General features: G+C 44.6%; 3 protein-coding genes across 3 annotated transcripts in view; 1 reads left to right on the top strand and 2 right to left on the bottom strand.

The window, feature by feature from the left end:
- nkiras1 (NFKB inhibitor interacting Ras-like 1) overlaps positions 1-21,069 on the bottom strand; it is a 284,351-nt gene that overhangs the window by 24,030 nt on the left and 239,252 nt on the right. The window lies entirely within an intron of this gene.
- Positions 678-2,510, bottom strand: LOC146979080 (uncharacterized). Its single transcript, XM_085790249.1, has 3 exons — positions 2,369-2,510; positions 2,206-2,264; positions 678-2,038 (listed from the first exon to the last, which is right to left on the bottom strand). The coding sequence occupies exons 1-3, from the start codon at positions 2,404-2,406 to the stop codon at positions 678-680; spliced, it is 1,458 nt and encodes a 485-aa protein (XP_085646375.1). The 5' UTR covers positions 2,407-2,510.
- nr1d2b (nuclear receptor subfamily 1, group D, member 2b) lies at positions 10,377-19,252 on the top strand. The gene is made up of 7 exons (XM_085792265.1): positions 10,377-10,855; positions 12,671-12,901; positions 13,475-13,563; positions 14,527-14,671; positions 15,002-15,723; positions 16,203-16,599; positions 17,551-19,252. The coding sequence occupies exons 1-7, from the start codon at positions 10,837-10,839 to the stop codon at positions 17,745-17,747; spliced, it is 1,800 nt and encodes a 599-aa protein (XP_085648391.1). The 5' UTR covers positions 10,377-10,836; the 3' UTR covers positions 17,748-19,252.

Below are 21,069 nucleotides of genomic sequence, written 5' to 3'. Positions count from 1 at the left end.
TGTATGCACACCAGGAGCCTAGGTGGCACTGCCAGACACCACCACCAAGTCCGCACGCCTGTGTACTCTTGATTTCCGGCAGGCTGTAGGCTGGCCGTCGTTACGCTGCCCTCCGTGCCCTCCTCAGGTCATTGCAATTGGAGCAGAGGTTTTGCAGAGACACAATGGCGTTTTAAGATTTCCAGTGTGGTCTCACTTTGCGTTTTTCAAATCCCCAAAAACGGTGTCGCTGTCTAAACAGCAAATATTTACTCAGGATGTGCCTTTTGTTAAACAGGCCTTTGTTATATTAGCCCATTATTACAGTTGTCTCAAAAAAGGGTTTACACAGCATCATAAATCCTCTGCACTAAGGCCCTCACATTGACTGAGGAAATACTCCCAGGAATGATTTGAGCTAAAAATGTTGTCAAGACATAAGAGAAACTGGTCTTAATTCTGGGTCTCAAACACTCTTCACTGTCAAGTCTTTGAGGCAGTTTGAACCAGAGCATAAGTGTGCTGAGAAGTTGAAGTGCAGTCAAAAGTTCAAAGGGCCAACAAATATTGATTTTTAGTTTTTATTGAACAGTTTTACACTCTACATGTGGAACTAGTTTGACCAGACTGAAGATCAGTTCCAGGGTAACCCTGCAAGACAATGAGGAGGGATAATGTTAATCATGCTCAATTCACTGTTAAGAAAAGAAAAGCAGCTCAGACTTGAATTTGACATTACCTTTGGAAAACATTGCCCCCTTGGCCCCAGATGGTGGAAGCTTGCTTGGAGCGTGGCTTGGAGCATTGTTCTCAGTGGGTGGGTTGATGGGTGGAGGAAGGTACTCAGGAGAATACTGCATGTGGGAGTGGAAGTCTTGTGCACGCTGGAAGCCATTGCTGGTCTGAATGATGTAGGTTGAGGGCAGCGGAGGAGAGGGCAGCAGAGGAGAAGTCTCACTCGGGGTCTCACCCTGGGTCTCAGGTACTGCTTCCCACCTGAATTCAGGGAAAGGACGAGGTGGAAGGGGTAAAAAGCCAGGGGCTGAGACGTAGGCTTCTCCTGCAGGCTGTGCAGGCCTCAAAGATGCATCTGGTGTAGGACCTCCATAAGGCATGGGGCCATCACCCATATGGACGGCTGGGGAGCCTGCACTGGAGCCACCTCTGTAAGGCATGGGGCCATCACCCCTATGGAGGGCTGGAGCATTGCCATGAGAAGGTGCAAACCTGGAGGTTGCAGCCCAAGCACCGGGCTCAGGGAAGCTGGGAGCACTGAAGCTGGATGTAGAGCTGGGGGCATGGGCTCCAGCCCAGGCGCCGGGCACAGGGAAGGTGTAATCACTGGAGCTGGATGTAGAGCGTGATGTAGAGCTGGGGGCATGGGCCTCAGCCCAGGCACCGGGCACAGGGAAGGTGTAATCACTGGCTGGGGCCTGGGCTGGGGCATGGGCTGAGGCCCAGGCGCCGGGCACAGGGAAGGTGTAATCACTGGCTGGGGCCTGGGCTGGGGCCTGGGCTGGGGCATGGGCTGAGGCCCAGGCGCCGGGCACAGGGAAGGTGTAATCACTGGCTGGGGCATGGGCTGGGGCATGGGCTGAGGCCCAGGCGCCGGGCACAGGGAAGGTGTAATCACTGGCTGGGGCCTGGGCTGGGGCCTGGGCTGGGGCATGGGCTGAGGCCCAGGCGCCGGGCACAGGGAAGGTGTAATCACTGGCTGGGGCCTGGGCTGGGGCCTGGGCTGGGGCATGGGCTGAGGCCCAGGCGCCGGGCACAGGGAAGGTGTAATCACTGGCTGGGGCCTGGGCTGGGGCCTGGGCTGGGGCCTGGGCTGGGGCCTGGGCTGGGGCCTGGGCTGGGGCCTGGGCTGGGGCCTGGGCTGGGGCCTGGGCTGGGGCCTGGGCTGGGGCCTGGGCTGGGGCCTGGGCTGGGGCCTGGGCTGGGGCCTGGGCTGGGGCCTGGGCTGGGGGCATCATGAGAGGATGAGAACCTCCAGAAGGAGAGTTTGATAAGCCAGAACTGCCACTGTTGCTCCAGGTAGCCGTGTAGGGATATTTATAGTCTGGACAGGATGGGAGAGTCAAGAATAAGCTTCAGTTTGTGCACAAACGTGTCATGGAGAAAATACATTTGAAGATGTATCAACTATGAAACTCAAGTTACATATGCCTTTGTTTTGTTCAAAGTCCTAAAAGCTGACCAGTTTGTAAAGTGAAGAAATTACTTTACCTCCTTTTGTTGCAGGAAAAGCAGCAGCACAGCTCAACAGCAGACAGATCCAAGAAACCCTGAAACAGTGAGAGATGTTTATTTTTGCTCCTAAATGTAAAATTGAGCTGGAACTGAGTCACTTTAAGGAGAAGTTTAAAAACACAAAAACAGTTCCTCTTACCTCAAAGCCAGTCCAGGTGCCATGTTTGACTCTGACATCACAGTGGCGTTTCAGCAGTTTGTCTTCAGCAGCCAGCGAATAGTGGAGACTGACAGTCTGGTCTGTCTGCTGAGTGGAACTGCTCTGGTTTTATACTGCTGCTCCTCGTAGCCTCTGCTCTAATTACACTCATTAGCAGCACCTGGGGGGCCCAATCAGGCCCTGATGAGGCTCAGTCTGTGTCCAGAGAGGGAGTGGGGGGTGTGAGGGTGCGTTCAGGTTCACTAAATGTATGTTTTAACCTGCCTCTATTAGTATTTCTTTTTATTTCTACATATATGTATTGCACAAATATTGTCTGTCTAATATTTATGAGTGTTGTGTGTTCATTAACCATAGCTCCAAAATATTGTCAATTTTTTTCAGGAAGACTGAAAATGTATTTAGCAAGAATTGGATAGTAGCTATATGTTTACAGTCAAACGTTTTCATGCACTGTAGGCTCAAAAATCTGAGAAACAAGTTTTGTGGAGGACAGTCTGAAGATGCTCTCTAGCAAGTTTGGTGACAATTGAGCAAAAATTGTGGGATGAGATGGGTATTATAAGTTTTACAGTTAACAGAGTGATGGAGTTAATTTCATTTCATTTTCCTTTATTTGTTCGAGAGGGACAGTGTACATTAATGAACATTTTAAAAAGATAAAATGTAAATGCACCCAATTATAGCCAATAGGCTAATTTCCGTTGGCAGTCCCCCTGCCGGATGGAGCATGGCAATGAGACCTATAATAAAGGTAGCAAATTACATTAAGACAAATAGCACAATATTTACAACAGCAACATTACACTTTAACCCCCACCCCTCCTACCCATACGCACACATGCACAAACACCCTCCAATCTACAACCAGTACTCCCTTTACCCCTCAACCACACAGTAATGTAGTAATGTATACATCCCCCATTCAGACAGGGGAATATTCATATCAACAACAAGAACAACAAGTACATGTCAAATTACACTTAATTAATTAAGCCATGTTCTACAGGGGATTCAGGGACTAGTGTTCACAAATTTGGTTTTCTATTAACCATTTCTTTAGATTGGCTTTAAATGCACCGTATGAAATGGACTCTCTTATGTTTTGTGGTATTGTATTCCACTCTTTGCTCTCAGGAAAACACTGACTGACCAAATAAAGTAGTAGACAAGTAAAGTTAGTAACCACTATAGGCTACGTTCACTCTGCAGTTACAAGTGACCTGAACCTGTTTGTTTTTTTCGCTCATATGTGACCCATATCCGATTTGCTTTTGACAGTGTGAACAGCACAAGTCGCATTGAATCTGACCTTTTCGAATCAGATTCAGGCCACTTTCCTGAATCAGATTCAGATCCGATTTTTTCCAATGCGACCCCAGTGTGAACAGTGTTCAGTGTCACTTTACAATGTTTACTCTAGGTTTTGTTTTAAGAAGCAGCAGCAGGACCACATACACACACAGAGCAATAAAAAAACGGCTTGATGAAACGTTGGATAATTTGAGGAGCAGCTGTAGTGAGAACGTGAGGCTGAAGGAGGAGATTATAAATACAAAAGGACACGTGCTGTTAAACTTTGGGTTTTAATAACTTGTTGATGTTGTTTCTTAATAAACCGAACGCTGCCCAGCGGGTTGAGACACTTTAGGAGGTTTATTCCTATATAGGTACAAACTAAAGTAATGGTAGCCTAACTGAAAGTAAAATACAGATTTTGGCTCCTTGTCTTCACTCTTTTCCTCCTCGGCAGCTCCTCAGACATTCTCCAGCTTCCACTTCACAGACATTTCAAAAATTAAAGTGAAAATACTCATTCCCTTTATGTTTCCTGTACAACAGCTGCTGTGCCTGGCGTCGTTGTTATTGTTCTTTTGCGCATGCGGGTCAGTTCAGAACCGTTCACACTGGAATCTGATACAGGCCATATTTTAGATGGTGATGTGAACAGCCAAACAAAAAATCTGATCTGAGCAAAAAACCGAAATTGATCATTTAAGGCTTGTAGTGTGTGAACGTAGCCTAAGTAAGGTCATAGAATGAGTAAAGTATCCTTCTCCTCTCAAAGTCAAAGTCAAAGTCAGCTTTATTGTCAATTCCACAATATGTACGGGACGTAAGAGAATCGAAATTGTGTTTCACTCAGACCCTTGGTGCAGACAGTAAATAAACAAACAGACAGTAAACATTTAAAAAACAATAAAACAATCTGGGAATCTAAAATGCCAATCTAGAATAAATATGAATAAAAAAACTAAGCTAATAAAAAATAAATAGAAGGCACAATAGCAGCAGTAGTAAAGTGCAAAAGACAGTAGTGCGAGTATTGTCATATTTTGGACTGGAGTAAAGTCAATGTGTGCATGTAGTTCAGGAAGGGGAGAGGGGCACTGATGATCTTTTCGGCTGCTCTCACGATGCGCTAGAGGGATTTGCGACAGGACGCGGAACAGGCGCCGTACCACACTGTGATGGAGTTGGTCAAGATGCTTTCAACAGTGCCTCTATAGAAAGCCTGCATGATGGGTGCCGGGGCTCTGGCTCTTCTCAGTTTGCAGAGGAAGTAGAGGCGTTGATGTGCTTTCTTGGCCAGTGATGAGGAGTTGTTGGTCCAGGAGAGGTCCTCTGTGATGTATGTGCCCAGGAACTTGGTGCTGCTCACCCTCTCCACAGCAGCACCATTGATGGTCAGAGGGGCATGTTGTGTGTGCACTCTCCTGAAGTCTACAACAATCTCCTTTGTCTTCTCAATGTTCAGAGAGAGATTGTTGTTTCGGCACCACAAGGCTAAGCGGTTCACCTCGCTCCTGTAGTTAGCCTCATCGTTGTTGCTGATGAGGCCCACCACAGTCGTGTCGTCCGCGAACTTGATGAAGAGGTTTGAGCTGTGCAACGGTCAGCAGAGCGAAGAGGAGGGGGCTCAGCACACGTCCTTGGGGGGCCCCTGTGTTCAGTATGATGGTACTGGATGTGTTGCTGCCAACCCGTACCGCCTGTGGTCTCCCAGTCAGGAAGTCCAGCAGCCAGTTGCACAGCGAGGTGTTTAGACCCAGCTGGTCCAGTTTGGTGAGCTGTTGGGGGATGATTGTATTGAACGCTGAACTGAAATCAATGAACAACATTCTGATGTATGAGTTTCTTGAGTCCAGGGGCCTCATTTATCAAACAGGGTGTAAAAGTGCTACTAAATGTTGACGTACGGCGAAAAGCCAAAAATGGCGTACACCCAAAATATTTACACCCTTTTCAGATCTATCAAACTGTGCGTACGCACAACTCTCCGCAATTTCCATTGATAAATCACACCGGATGTGAACGGATGTGAACACGCCTCTCATTCCGCCTCAACACAACCATATATGGTCAATGCAAATTAGCATGTGCATATTAATTAGCCATGTGCACTCTGGAAATGTGTGGAGTGACATCAGTGGAAGACGGTGAAGACAACAGACGGACGGAGAGCAAAAAAAAAAAAAAAAAAACGGAGAGCGGGGAAAGAAGCGGAATTTCTCTGAAAGCGAGATAGCCTACACGGCAATATCAGTCAGAAAAATCATCTTGCATTGAAATAGGCTACAATAAAAACAAAAAACTCATCACCACCACAACTTCAAACACTGTGTAGTACTCCGCGCTCCTCTCTCCCTCGCACACTGCAGTTCTCTGACTCAGCAGCGGTGTCGCCAATTCCTCCTGTTCTTCAAAAAGTGTGTAAATCACGGTACGCCATGGTCAGACTGGCCGTAAATTTCTGCACTTTCTCCTGACAGGTTTTGGTTTGATAGATCCCAAATTAGGCGGAGAAAAGTGCGTACGCACAAAACGGGGGTTAAGAGCGTGTAAAGAAATGTGTATCCACAATGATAAATGAGGCCCCAGGTGTGTGAGGGCTGGGTGAAGAGCAGCAGAGATGGCATCATCTCTGGGAACCCCTCTCCCTTGAGGTTTCTCATGGTTTCTCCTGGGAGTTTTTCCTCAGTGGATGTGAGCATCTAAGGGCAGAGGATGTTGTTATGAATCTGTGTAAAGACAAACTGTTTGTAAAAATGGGCTGTGCAAATAAAGTTGCTTTGCCTTACTGACCAATGGTGCTCATGGATACTGTAGTTAGTGTTTACTTTACCAAAATGATGGACGTAACATGGATTCTGAGGAACCAGGACATTAGGAATTATGTACAGGACACATTTTCCAAACAGGGTCCCTCATCTACAGCCACTTGAGCCTCTCCACCACCCACCCACCTCTAGCCCTAATGACAAGTGGGAGGCTCTATTTCCAGTGTGTGCTGTCAGTCTCACCTGTTGCCCCAGCCCAAGCTCTCCTCCCCCTCCCCCTCTCTGCTTCCACTGCTGCCACATCCTGTGAATATGAAAAACAATGGGGGAGTGAACATTCAGCGGTAGAGGTATTATACATGTTTATGCTTCTCAGGTATCAGGTGACCAGTTTAAATGGATTTTCAACTTATATTTCTGTATAAGTATATATGAACCATATTGTCAGTGACAAAAGTCAGTGAGTAAATTGTTGCACTTCATCCCATTTAAAGGTCAGTCATACTGTAGATGTGCATGACCTTTGCTTAGTGGCCGACTGGGGCCTTGGTCTGTCATCTGTACTTGATGACCCCATTGGGTAACAGGCCTGGCCGTATTGTTTTAAAGTTACAATAAACTTCAATATTAAAAGCTTCAATATAGTAAATACGCTTGAAAATAATCAGAACATCTGAACATTTAGAAACATTTACAACATAATGTGTTATGTCTTGAAAAATGAACAATACTCTGAATCAGAAAACAAATCTAAGCACATTCGAGGCATTGACTCAGGAGGATTTGATCTACTCATCAGAGGCTTGTTGAAGTAACTCAACTAGCAGTCACACTGGTTTACCTGGTTTAAATACGTCTCATGTGCCTCAGGTTTCCAGCAGACCACTGCTCACTAATCAGCATTGTGACTGCGGGGAAACAGCATCAGAGTGCACAGAACTCACTTTACACAAAGTGAACGGTTATATCCAAACCACAAGACCAATAGCTCACTGAGTGATAGAAAAGCAACTTCATCACAGATGCATAGACTTTGCTCAACAAAGGCCACAACTCAAATCATAATACTGCTGGTTGTCTCAGATGACTTGCTAAATTTCTTTTCAAGTGGGGCAAACAGGGCCTGGGGCTGGGCTGAGAAATGCCAGAATTTCACTGTGCATGACTGCAAAATGTCTTACTTAGCTCATGGATCTAAGGATGAGACTTATAACAAGAAGAGAGGGTGTGTGCAAGGTCAGAGGAGACAGATGCAACAGCGCGTCAAACTGACAGAGATTTATAGTTGTAATAATCAAGTCTGGGGATGTTTTCCCTGCTTTTAGAATTGGACACTTGGACCAAACTGACTACAACGAGGCCAAGTACCACTCTGTCCTACAGAGACATGCTGTACCTTCTGATTTCTATCTTTGTGGAAAAGGAGCCAACCTTGCAAGAACTACTTGAAAAACAATGACCACCAAAGACCAGTCTCTCAACCTTAATGTATTAATTAATGTATATGTATGATAATATTAAGTAGAGAATGGAGAGAACAAGTGGTCTGGGACAACATGGGTCATCAAGTCCAACTCAAAGCAAGAGGGAGAAATGGTGACGTTCAACTAGATTTTTCACAAATCTAACGTTCCACTCATATCGTTAAAGGACAATTCCAGGCGAATTCAACTCGGGGGTGTATTTTCATATCATTTTAGGTCTAAAAGAATGAATCTGAAGATTTTCAGTTTAATCGCTCCTGTTTTGCGGTAGTTGCGTCTGTCCCTGCGTCGCCACGGCAGCAATGAATGGGAGTGGATGTAAGTTCCGCTGTTTAGGCTGTTTCCATCCCTCAAAGCCGCAATTTTTTTCCACAGACAGCATCAGATGGCTACTCAAACATGCACCGAGAAGTTTATTTACTTCAAGCAAGCCGACATGTTTGTAAAACTAGATCTAATTCAAAGTCTCGCGCGAGACCCAGTTGCCGTGCTCGGTGTGTTCAGGTGCAGTGGGAAAAGCTACCGTTTGTGTCATAAACACAGGAATATCAACTCTTGACTTGCTTCAAGTAAAAAAAACTTCTCTGCGCATCTTTGAGTAGCCACCTGACGCTGTATGTGGAAAAAAATGTACACTTCAAGCAAGTAAAGAGTTGATATTCCTGTGTTTATGACACAAGCGGTAGCTCCCACTGCGCCTGAATACACCAGCACTGCAACTTCGGGCTCGCGCGAGACTCCGGGAGACTTTGAATTAGATCGACTTTTACAAACATGTCGGCTTGCTTGAAGTAAATAAACTTCTCGGTGCATGTTTGAGTAGCCATCTGATGCTGTCTGTGGAAAAAAATTGCGGCTTTGAGGGCTGGAAACAGCCTAAACAGCGGAACTTACATCCACTCCCATTCATTGCTGCCGTGGCGATGCGCGGACAGACGCAACTACCGCACAGGAGCGATTAAACTGAAAATCTTCAGATTCATTCTTTTAGACCTAAAATGATATGAAAATACACCCCTGAGTTGAATTCGCCTGGAATTGTCCTTTAAGCAGATATTATATTAACAACTATCCACAGTTTTGGGGAGTGTCTCAAACTTTGACAATGACAATTAAAATATCTGCCTTGTTAATTGCCTTAATATAGCCTACCAGAGAATGTGGTCTCAAAGGGGAACTACACAAGTCTGGTTTTTCCTCTGTGTTGCTAACCCTCCTTCCGACCATGTGCATTTGTTTTCAATGAAGCCGGTGAGAAAGAAATCCATGGAGTGGTGGATAACATTATGACCTGTATATTTGTGTAGTTTTATCTGTCATAAACAAGAGATTACTACAGGTTACGGCCTGAGTTTGTGTCGTGGTGCTGCCAAGATGAGACCTGGGACACCGGGTCGGAGGTTGGTTCAGCCAAGAGATGCTAGATGGAAGGCAGAGAGCCTCCATTCTCCCTGGAACAAGTTACAAGTCATTTATCTGACCATCACTAGTACTCTGAAGCTGTTTAATTAAGGTAAAAATGTAACAAAGTTAAGGTAAAAATCTTGCATGGTTCCTCTTTAAAGGTCCAGTGTGTACAATGGGGGTAAAACCGTGATATCTAGCGTTCAGATTCTAGTTTGCAGCGCTCACTCACTCGCTCGCACTCACCACTCCTGTCGGCAAAGTGACGGTGGCCTCAGAGGACAAAAAAACATGTTTACAACGACAGGGACGACTGGGAGAATTTCAGGACCATGGGGCGATGAGGTGATCTAAACCATTTTATAATATGTCTGCTGTTTCTCCTTCTTTCCTTCCGCCTTCCTTTTCATTGGTTTATTTATGAACGTGAAACTCACGAAAAGTGCTCTCTGGTTGGCTGGATTTTACGGGCTGCCGTACAAACATGGCGGCGCAAGATGGCGAGTGACACTAAGCAAGACCCTGTAGGCTATTTGGAAGAATTATTATAAGGCTACAATAACCAAACTAATTTTATTTTATAGCGATTATACACTTATACAAATATATTCATGAGTAGTATATTCAGATTTTGACAATAAACCTTGCCAATTATTACACACTGGACCTTTAAAAAATCCAATTTAGTGACTAACTGACAATCAGTTGACTGAATAAATGGAATTTTAAAGTGATTAAAAAAAAATTAAACCTGTTGGGGGGGGGAAAGTATTTGGTAAAGTATTTTGTCTGCCATTTTTAAATCTAGCTTTGGCTGTCCTTTAATGAAAAAGAATGAATACATTTGAATCAACAACAAGTGATTAGTCCGCTGCAGCGCACTTGTCTTTGTTGGTCACATGTACTGGCCAACCGTCTTTGTTCACTTTGACTGGTGAAAGTATGTCAGTGGGTTACATTGACACCAGTGCAGCGAGGGAAGGAGGAGCCGACGAAATAGGTCACATGTTTGCACACTGATCGCTACTCGAAACAGTCACTGCAAAGCCCGTTCTCCACATCACTGGAGCTGCGCCCTGTACGCGTCCACTTTGAATGGAATACGGCTCGTTTGTAGATTTAACTCGGTTTTAGTGAAGACAGACGAGTCTCCACTTATCTCGTTCGGTTCAGAACCGAGGACGAAGAAAAAACTGCTCTCTGGGTGCCGTTTAAACCCACTCTCTCTGAAAACTTACAGCTTCGGTTTGACATCAGATTTTTTTCCTCCCTGTGAAATTGTCTCTTCGTTAGTCTGACACTGCCGACCGAACCGACCGCTGCTTTTTCACGGTCTTTGACAAGTTTTCCACGACGTCAATTTAAATGTTGTAGCTTTGAAGACAGTTTCTCAACCGGACTCATTCAGCGACTTTTCAGTTGCTGAACCAAAGACAGAAACACGGCTTCTGCACTGAGGTAGCAGAGGAGGAGGAAACCCCCCAAAACTCACAAGGACATGGAGTCAACCAAAGCTGGTGAGTGTGTTTTTTAACATCAAGTAGAATGACTCCAGTTTGCTGTAGGCTAATGGGATTAATATTGTGGCGGCAGCCTGCATTAGGTTAGTGAAATTAGCCTTCTTCAAAGCAGCACGACTAGCTTAACACGGACTATCTGTTGTTTGAACATGTTTATATCGTGTTTTGGGTCTTTTAAAATGGTAAAGGTCGAGCTGTGTGTCGGTGTGTTGGTATTAAACTGGGTTAGGAGTGCCAGCAGGCTGTTGTTATTACCCAAGTAGTTGGCTGGAGCAGCACTGCAGTCGCCTCCTCTCACATGGACCCGTCAGCCTAGCCATGTGCACCTGTGTTTACGCTCCTCGTGCGTCGCCGCTCATTGGCCGAGCGGCATCGTGACGTAGGCATTGCATAATTTCCCCCAGCTAGATGGCGTGGGGTCTCGCCGCGGTACACGTGAGACTTCTCACAGCAGCGAGCGGTGACCCAGTTTTCCCGGGGAAAGAACATGCCTGCTCCACGTGGGGGCGTGTTAAAAAGAAAAAAGAAGAAAGAAAAAAAAACGCCTAAAGTTACAGTGCATTCAAGAGCCGTGGGACGCCACACGGTGCTCTTTGTGTAGCTTTATTTTCTGTCTTTCTGTTGAAAATAAATGTGTAGAATAGACACAGCCAGTCAGTTTCCGTGTATTGTGAACTGGCTCTCTGAGTGAGATACAGGAGGAAGGAGTTGGTTGACCGTGGTTTTTAACTGGGTCACAACTGATGACTGCATTTTTTCCATATTTGTACATTTGCTTTTAAAAAAAAATAAAATAAAAGCTTAAGTCAGATGTTTTTAACTCGCACATTAATATTAATAATATTATTTGTTTCAAAAGTTGATAAAATATTAAAACTAAGCAGTGTCTGCTGACTTGATATCAAACACTTAATTATATTAGAGCATGCTCTGCCAGACTGAAAAAAATGGAGCCATAAAGATGATGATTTAACACTGGACCCTCCTCTAGATGCTATGGAGCCTATACGTGAATGGCTGCAGGGACCAGCCAGACTACCTACTACACACACCCTCCTGAAGTCAACATTATGTAATGGCTGTGTTACCTAATCACTGAGAATGGCAGGGGAAGACATCAGGTCAGCCTGTGTTGAGGGGGAAAAAACAGCTCAGCCGCAGCCGCAGCCTGTCTGCTCGCTTCCCACTGGCTGAGGGAGCTGCTGTCGTAGTATGATCTGTCCTCTTTATGTTAAGCTCGTCGCGAGTTAGAGTTACATTTAATTTCAAGGGAAGGGAACAGCAGGGCGCATGAGCCACGGACAAAAGATTCAGTCACCACAGGGCTGAATGCAGCATTTGAAATAAACGGACAAGACTGATCATTTCATGTTTTTCTTGTCATAAAAAACAAAACTAGCACTTTATATAGTCCAGCACTCACTGGTTTCTAACCTGTTTGCAGCACTGTTTTTTTTGTTGTTGTTTTTTTTATACTCAGGCCTACAGTGAAACACAAGGAAGTAGTGCATTTGCTAGGGACTATTTTCAGGTGTGCATACATTCTGATTTGGTGCTTTAATAGTATCTGATAATAATAGAGCTGTATAGCCCAGAGGAATGACAGATATGGGGCTACAGGTATAATGTTAGTTTGTTAGTAGGACAGTAGGAGAAATAGATTCCTCTGCCTTTTTTAAGGGAAAAAAAAAAAAAACCTGACAAATATGAATGGAATTTTTTTTTCCCCAGCACAAAGTGCTGCACACTGTGGAGTGTTGCAGCAGTCCCTTTCATCATGGCCCATTTTCTTTTTCTTCCATTTTACACCAGGAGGCGTTATAGCCTATATCAGCTCATCCAGCTCTTCCTCCAGCCCGGAGTCCTGTCACAGCGACTCGTCCAACGGCAGCTACCAGTCATCCTCCCCGCCCCACGGCTCCTCACCCAGCCGCCGCCATCTGGGTCAGACGGCCGACCCCGCACTCTCTGCTGGGGGCCAAAGCCTTCCAGGGACCCAGAAGACCGGCCGATCTTCCTCCTCTGCAAAATGTGGCATCACAAGTAAGAGAACCACTCGTGTTTTCAAAGACCAATTATATTAATCTTCTAATTAATCAGAGTTTTTGATTTGGAGAATACTTCCTCCCATTAGGGATCAAACTGCGCTCAGTAAATAAGAGGATGCAAATTTTAGGAAGTTTCCAGTAAAGGTCGTTGCTGCCTGAATAGGAAAAGGTCATACAAGGAAAAAATAGTGCAAATTATATTATTATTATCTGAGTCATTACTTACAAAAGCCTTCTATACAATTTACATCGCAGATCACTTATCTTAGCTGGACTAGTTCATCTCATAGCCTCCAGGCTACTGGCTCTACTTTAAGCATCATATCCTTCTATGTTGTAAAACCATTAGCTCAAGTCAAATTATTATTATTATTATTGTTTACTTTTAATTTATCTGATTTAAAAACAAGTAAATTTAAAAATAAAATGCAAAAATCTCTCAAAAATTCCCAGCAAACAATGTGACTCATTTTACCTTGAAATGATGTTGCACTTGTGACATCACATGTGAAATAGATGTTGTATCTAACTCTGGTACATTTTAACAATGTGTGTCTGTACCAATCAGAAATCAACGGCCTGGTGCTGCTCTGTAAGGTCTGCGGTGATGTCGCCTCTGGATTCCACTATGGTGTCCACGCCTGTGAGGGTTGCAAGGTGAGTGCAGCGTTCTCAACTAACAACTCCCCCATCCCCCGGCACACACACACACACACACACACACACAGCAAACATGCTGCAGACACCGAATCGGAATCATTTTCACTGCGACACAGAAATGTGACTTTGGACTGGAGTTGAAGTGGGTCACTGCAGACATAACCATCTGCACAGCCACAACCAGACTCGGTGAAACTAGTCCACTCTCCCCGTATTTATATCAGCAGCCCCCTCATTCTTCACGTTGCTGTGTGGCCTAGTTAACTGTGGGGAGCGGTGCGCAGCGACAAACACACCACAGTACGCCTTAGAGGAGGAACACACACACTCAGTGTTCTATCCTGATGTATTGATAAGCCAGTGTTATGCCATTTTACTGTACAAAATGCACAACTGCAAGAACACAAATGATTTGGCTGAAAATAGACTTAAAAATGCCCATAATTAAACATGATCTCAGTTTCAAACTAAATTCTGTTGATTTTTAAAAAATTATATTCTTTCATATTTGATTATGTCAGTATACTATACTGTACGTACATAGAACTCAAACTCCCACATCTCACGTTTCCTCACAGAGGATAAATCAAATCAAACACACAATAAATCAAGCTTGATAACATAGAAAGAAATTGTTGAAAAAAAACCGAAACACTTATATAACACATTTCAGAATTTCCCAATGGGGGCCGATCCCTTTCACAGCAATCAGAACCAAAATAATATCCAAACATATACCCTCGAAACACAACAGATGCTGACGACATAACAAAAATAAGAAACATATAAAACAAACGACAAATGTGGGAAATAACAAAAAAAACTACCACAAAACAACAACACAAACTATTAGACTGCTGCTCATTTCTTTTAACATACATGCTTGTCTCCCTCCTGTCTCAATGGTGTGCGTGACCTCAGGCTTCACACTGACTGTACTGTTTGTCTGTGAACACACAGGGCTTCTTCAGGAGGAGCATCCAACAGAACATCCAGTATAAGAAGTGCCTTAAGAACGAGAGCTGCCCCATCATGAGGATCAACAGGAACCGCTGCCAGCAGTGCCGCTTCAAGAAATGCCTGATGGTGGGGATGTCCAGAGACTGTGAGTATCTGCTGTAGCCACCACACCCTCTTATACACACATACAGACCAGTCGCTAGGATCTGAGGCAGAGCAACAAGGCAACAGTGCCTTTTTTTTTTTTGATGTTATATTTATTAATGTTGAATAACATATCAGAAGTGTATTTGTCTTCCGTTGTAAATGCGAATGCCTTTCAAAGCTCTTGCCAGGTTTTTCTTTCATAAATTTAAAGTATTTAAAGTGTCAAAATAATCCTGATGACATCACTGTGATGTAACCAAGGTTATTTTTAATTCACTAAGCTCCTAGACAGTAGAGTAACACAAGTCTTTCTCCTCTCCTCTCTCAGCTGTGCGTTTTGGCCGAATCCCCAAGCGGGAGAAGCAGCGCATGCTGCTGGAGATGCAGAGTGCTATGAACAACATGATGAACAACAGCCAGCTGCACAGCCAGCTGCACAGCAACCAGACCTTACCCATCGCCAAACCACTGCCAGCCAGTACCACAGAACCTACCTCTGAGGACGGCGGCTCCGCCTCCTCCTGCTCTCCCTCCTCCTCCCCACGCTCCAGCCAATCGGACGGCAGCTCGGACCCCGAGCCCACCGTGACGATGGACACCAGCCCCAGCTCGTCCTCGCCGAGCGCGTCCGACAGCGGCGAAGAGGAGGTGATCGGCTCGGTGACCAGGGCCCACCAGGAGACCTTCATGTACAACCAGGAGCAGAGCAGCCTGACGGCCGTGGCCCCGCCCCCCACCGCCGCCGCCACGGGGCCCCTGAACACTGGCTCCGATCAAAACGCCACTAACCATTGGAAGGAGGAGCGACAGGACACCTGGAACCACCGTAACAACATGGTCACCATGGCGGCCCAGGGCCCGTCCTCCGGCCTGGGCCCTCAGGGTCCAGAGGGCAACACCCCCACCCACTGCCCCTTCAGACTGTCCAGGAGCGCTGGCAGCCACTGTCCAGCCTACGCACACGGAGCCTTCAGAGCTGCAGCTACCCAGGAGCAGGCCCACGCCGGCTTCACTGGACACCAGTGGAGAGAAGGCAAAAGGATGCACCTGGTGAGAACTGCTTTTAAACACACCGCCCAGTGAACGTGCTTGAATTAAGAAATTAAAACGTTAAAATACCATTGAAGTCAGTGAGAGGGAAGGAAATAAAATGTAAAATTATAGTGAAACATGTGAAAACAGTTCAGAGACCAGTGTCTTTTCATCAAGGAGACATGAGTTCATAACACTAATGTCTTTGTGCTGCTGTGAATCAGCTGCAGCTGTCTGATGCTTTTCTAAAGCACCATCACAGCCTCTGAAACATACTTCTTTTTTTGGCCACTCGGGGGCGTTATGAGATGTTATGAGCTGGAAATGAAACATCAGACTTCTTATGAATTAGCAGCAGCCTGCGCAGGGAGCTGCCTCTTTATAATACCAGCATCATCCTTACCATTCAAATCAGACTCAATTAGAACTTCATTTTTGTTCCACCAACTTTGAACTTTGGACCTCATACATGTCTCTCCTGATCTTTCTGTCCTCAGGTTTGTCCAATGAACACATCTCCTTACGTGGACCCTCAGAAGTCCGGCCACGAGGTGTGGGAGGAGTTCTCCCACAGCTTCACCCCCGCCGTCAGGGAGGTGGTGGAGTTTGCCAAGAAGATCCCGGGCTTCAGAGACCTGACCCAGCACGACCAGGTCAGCCTGCTGAAGGCCGGCACCTTCGAGGTGCTGGTGGTTCGCTTCGCCTCTCTCTTTGACGTGAAGGACCGCACCGTCACCTTCCTCGGAGGGAAGAAGTACAGTGTGGACGCCCTGAGGGCCATGGGGGCCAGCGACCTCCTCAACTCCATGTTCGACTTCAGTGAGAAGCTGAGAAACCTGGGCCTCAGCGAGGAGGAGATGAGCCTCTTCACTGCTGTGGTGCTGGTCTCTGCAGGTGGGTTTTCATCACTGCTCTACTACAGTACACACCTTTAACATAGTTTATTCATCGTCTAAAACATTGGTTCCCAACCTGGGCTCAGATTTCAGGGGGTCCACTGAGCTTTGTCTGTTCTGAGGTTGTGAGGTCATCAAAATTATATTTGTGCATATTGACATTTTAAAATCCCAATAACACACCCAATTGGAAAATCAAAATCATGTATAAACAAAGACAATAGGAAGAAAAACCTACAACCTGCCTGCTTATAGACATGATAACAATTATGACACAACAAAAGAAAATGGAACAAAATAGAATAAAAAGAATCAGATTAATAATTCAGAATGGATTCAAAATGTATATGGGGCTCCTCATTGTAAAGGATGGGAACCACTGGTCTAAAAGCAGCACAATACTTTGAAGGCTAATAGACCTTACCCATGTATAGAACTATTGTGGAAATAAAATTAGACTAAAGAACAGAAGTTTGTTATAAGACACCTACTTTTTCTCTAATATAAATCTATAAACACATCGAGTTGTGTGTGTGCTCCTCAAAGCCACTTGTGTTGTGGCCCCTTCTGGTCCAAACACTCGTGTGGGCAAAACCAGTTCATTAGTCAACTGATACGTGAGTGTAACCCAAGTTCTGGCATCTGTCCCCCTGTGTTTGAAGGTTAGCCTGCAGCAGCCTCACAAACTCAAATGTGGCCAGCTCAGTTACACCATCGGTTGCTCTGCCAAGTTGCAGGAATTCCTCCATGTGCTCTTAGCGTGGCCTGGACAACTTGCCATGTTTGTCACTAGATTAACAACCTTCTCCAGTGACCGAAACTATGGAATTGTTGTTACAAAGTCAGGATTTAAGCAGCATCTTAGGAGTGAGCATGTGTTTGTTTGAGTCAGCATCTCTGTCATCCATCACATCAGCCCGACTCTAACCCCTGCATCCTGTTCTTCCAGACCGTTCCGGCATCGAGAACGTGAACTCGGTGGAGGCCCTGCAGGAAACGCTGATCCGCGCCCTGCGGAGCCTCATCACCAAGAACCACCCCAACGAGTCGGCCATCTTCACCAAGCTGCTGCTCAAACTGCCCGACCTGCGCTCCCTCAACAACATGCACTCGGAGCAGCTCCTGGCCTTCAAGGTCCATTCCTGAACTTTTCCTCCAGTACTTGACTCCCAGACACAAACTGGAACTGGGCCCCCTCGTGACCGAAAAAAAAGCAGGAGGCCGACCAGCCGGAGACCAGCAGCTCCACCACCCTCCCAGACCACACCTGCACCTCCACGCTTCTCCTTGTTTTCGGCTCTAAACCGAACTAAAGCTCCAAGCTGACATTTAAAAGGGGAGGATGACCATAAAATGTTATTGTACTGTACTGTAGGGCGTAACAGCCTGTGTGATGGTAATGCGTACATACAGACACATTGATTGATGTACATGTTTCCTGTGTTTGTGTGTAGCATACTGTACGTTTGCGACTGTGCAAACGTTAGAAGCACTTTTCTGTATAGCGTAGCCTGGTATTTTTGCATTCATAGTGCAATATGTGACTGCTTTTTGTTTTGAGCTGTATAGTGAGTTGTCAAAAAACAAAACCACAAAAAAAAAAAAAAAACTTGTGTACATTGTTCAGTGGCACTCGTTGATATGAATAGGTGCTGTACTTGTTATAAAGGGGGAGTTGTAAACCTAAAAATAACCCCAGGAACTGAATGACCAGAGGTGGAGTCCTCTTCCAGCAGACGACAATGAGAGGAATGTGGTGTGAAGCTGATTAAAGTCGCAGCTTTCCATTCTGGCTACCAAGAGAAATCAAAGAATGTGATTTAATTTGAATGATTTTGTGAAGCAAAAGAAGACCGTGTCTTATTTGAAAGCTTTTTCATGCAGTTCACAGTTGCACTAAGTTGTGTTCCTGTCAAGCTGCAGGCTACCTTATTTTTCTAAATTATTTGGGCATTTTGACAAATCAAATGTATCGGTGTCACTCTCTTGCTTTGGGATACAAGGTTTCTACACATGGAGCAGTGAAAATGGAGTTAGACTGAACCAATGGAATTCTTGACTTTCAGCATCTTCTCATATTATCTTTTATTTTTTTCCTTTTAAAGAAAAAAAAAACTTTCTCTGAGATTCTAGTGTCAGCTGTCCTCTTTGTCCTGGGTCATGTTGAGTTTCCTGGTCAGACACTTCATGTTGCTGTTGGACACTGGATGGCAGAGAAAACGTGTCTCGCTGTCACCAGCAACTCCTGCTTCGAATAAACTTCATTTCTGTTTTACAAAACTGTACAGACTTTAGCTGAGTGTAGTTAAGCTGTATAGGTAGGACTATTCCACATAAAATATGACTGTAATATCACTGATGTGATTGTAGTTTAAAGAAATAAGCTGAGTCCAGGTGACATCTGAGTTGCTGGTGTTCAGATATTTTTGCCATCTTTTTTTTTTTGTTTTGTTTCCGATGTTGAATTCAGAACGTCTGGCTGTCCATATCCAGAGCTTCTGTCATTGTGTTAACATTGCTAAAATGTGGTTCTGTTCTCCTCTGTGAAAGGATTGCAGTATGCATAGATTTCTATATAAATATATACATATTATCATACATACATAACTGTATAGATGAATATATCTATATAAATAAATTTTATAAATGCAGTTCATTTTGTGAAGTGGTGTTGTCTTTGAATGAATGAGAATCACCTTATGTTTTTAGGTCATATTAAGTATTTTTATAAGTTAAGAAGCCTTAAAATATGGCAGACATTAAATAAAATAATGATCAAATATATTAAAAAATTAAACTTAAGAGACCTGAAACTATTTCCTGAAGTCAGTTTCATTTTAGAGACGTTCTTATAATAAACTAGTTGTCTGAATTTGGCACCAGAGAAGTTTTCTATAAGGGCAGAGAAAGCAAGAGCACTTACAGTTGACTCTGCAATGTTAAACATGACATTTATTCATTCACTTTTACTGTCACTCATCTTGATAAAGTCCTGGAGCTGCAGGTGAAGATTTCTGCACCATTTAATTATTTGTCAAGAACCCTAACCTTAACTATTTGATTTGATTTAAGGGATAGATAGGGTTTAAGAATGCAAAAGCGCCACCATATGGTCATTCAGTCACACTGCATGTCCTGGTTCAGTGTCATCCAATAGGTTTTGTATAAGATCAACCAATCAGCTTAGACCAGGAAAATAAATGATGCAACACATTGAATACAAGACAGTTTAAGTGTGACTTGAAAACCAATCACTCAGCTCCTGCTGACTGGGATGTACAGAAGCTGAGCTTTTGTTTCCTAGACACCAAACACACCTCATTTCTCATAATTTCTCACACAAATGAATAAAAAGAACAATCTTTTCATTGCTAAACCAAGTCTTGTGAGCCCAATGAGTGTTATTTGAGGTCTGCACAGGTTGCATGGTCTGGATGATGTTTTATTAGAAGATTTATAATTCTGAAAGACTCCTGCTACACGGCCCATCCTGTTGTCTCAGAGTTTGATACATGAAAATAGGAACAGGTTAAGCATGAATCTAGGGCATCTAAAAAGACTGAATCTTCTTTATTTTCTCATTGAATTTAAGATGAGCTTTATTATGTAACAGGTTGTTGAGCAGAGGCTTTGGTCCTCATCCAGGTGGAGGAAGTCAGAGCTCATGGACGGTGGGACTGGTAGTGTCCCTATCTATCAGCAGATGGCAACAGTGCAGCTTCCTGTCCGTCTGTCCACTCACTACCACTCCCAGCACCATCTGCAGCCTGCTCACATTTGAGCTGCAGAGCAAATCAGGGTCTTGGCTCTTCGGAAGAACAACCAAGGCCGAATGTTGATACCTAAGTTTAGTTTGATTATAATATCATTATATTAATATCAAACCTCTGGTGTTGTACATGAAGATGCATCAGGATCATATACAACAGAAGTCAGTTACATGTCCCTACCTCACACTGTTACACTCTAGAACAGTGGTTCTCAACCTTTTTATTTTTCACATCGACAAGAACCTGTAAAGCTACACAAATTAGACCACAGACCCCATTGGACAAAATTGGACAAACACCAGAAATACACAATACACAAATATTTGTGACTGAATAGCATTACTTTTTCAGTCAATGTATGTTCAAATTGGGGCCGATTGCGTGAATCTTTGGAAAGATTTTGAGAAATTTCTGGAAAAAAAGTGGTAAAATTTCAAGACAAAGTTGGGGACCCCCTTGAACCCTCTCAAGGACCCCTCAGGGTCCCCGGACCCCACTTTGAGAACCACTGCTCTAGAGAAGACTTACAGACCAACTGCTCTGGCACAAATCATACTTTGAAGAAATGACTGACGACCCTCTCCATGCAAGGCTCTACAGGAGCCTGGTGGGTGGAGTCTGGTTGTCACATATAGTGTATATATAGCCGACAGCAGCCAGCCTGCTTCTCTCTCCCCGGGGTTCCACCCTGTTTGCTT

The sequence above is a fragment of the Trachurus japonicus genome, chromosome 11 (genome assembly GCF_045865225.1).
Source record: "Trachurus japonicus isolate A0001 chromosome 11, Traja_1.0".
NCBI lineage: Eukaryota > Metazoa > Chordata > Actinopteri > Carangiformes > Carangidae > Trachurus > Trachurus japonicus.
The sequence above is the reverse complement of the archived record's forward strand: the minus strand, read 5'-3'. Positions and strand labels throughout refer to the sequence as shown.

Excerpts from the sequence above, each read along its gene's own strand:
- LOC146979080 (XM_085790249.1), bottom strand. The coding sequence starts at position 2,406 with ATGTCAGAGTCAAACATGGCACCTGGACTGGCTTTGAG. Across the intron at positions 2,265-2,368 it reads GCACCTGGACTGGCTTTGAG|GGTTTCTTGGATCTGTCTGC; the intron begins GTAAGAGGAACT and ends TCACTGTTTCAG. Across the intron at positions 2,039-2,205 it reads TTTTCCTGCAACAAAAGGAG|ACTATAAATATCCCTACACG; the intron begins GTAAAGTAATTT and ends CATCCTGTCCAG.
- nr1d2b (XM_085792265.1), top strand. Across the intron at positions 12,902-13,474 it reads TGCAAAATGTGGCATCACAA|AAATCAACGGCCTGGTGCTG; the intron begins GTAAGAGAACCA and ends TGTACCAATCAG. Across the intron at positions 15,724-16,202 it reads AAGGCAAAAGGATGCACCTG|GTTTGTCCAATGAACACATC; the intron begins GTGAGAACTGCT and ends TTCTGTCCTCAG.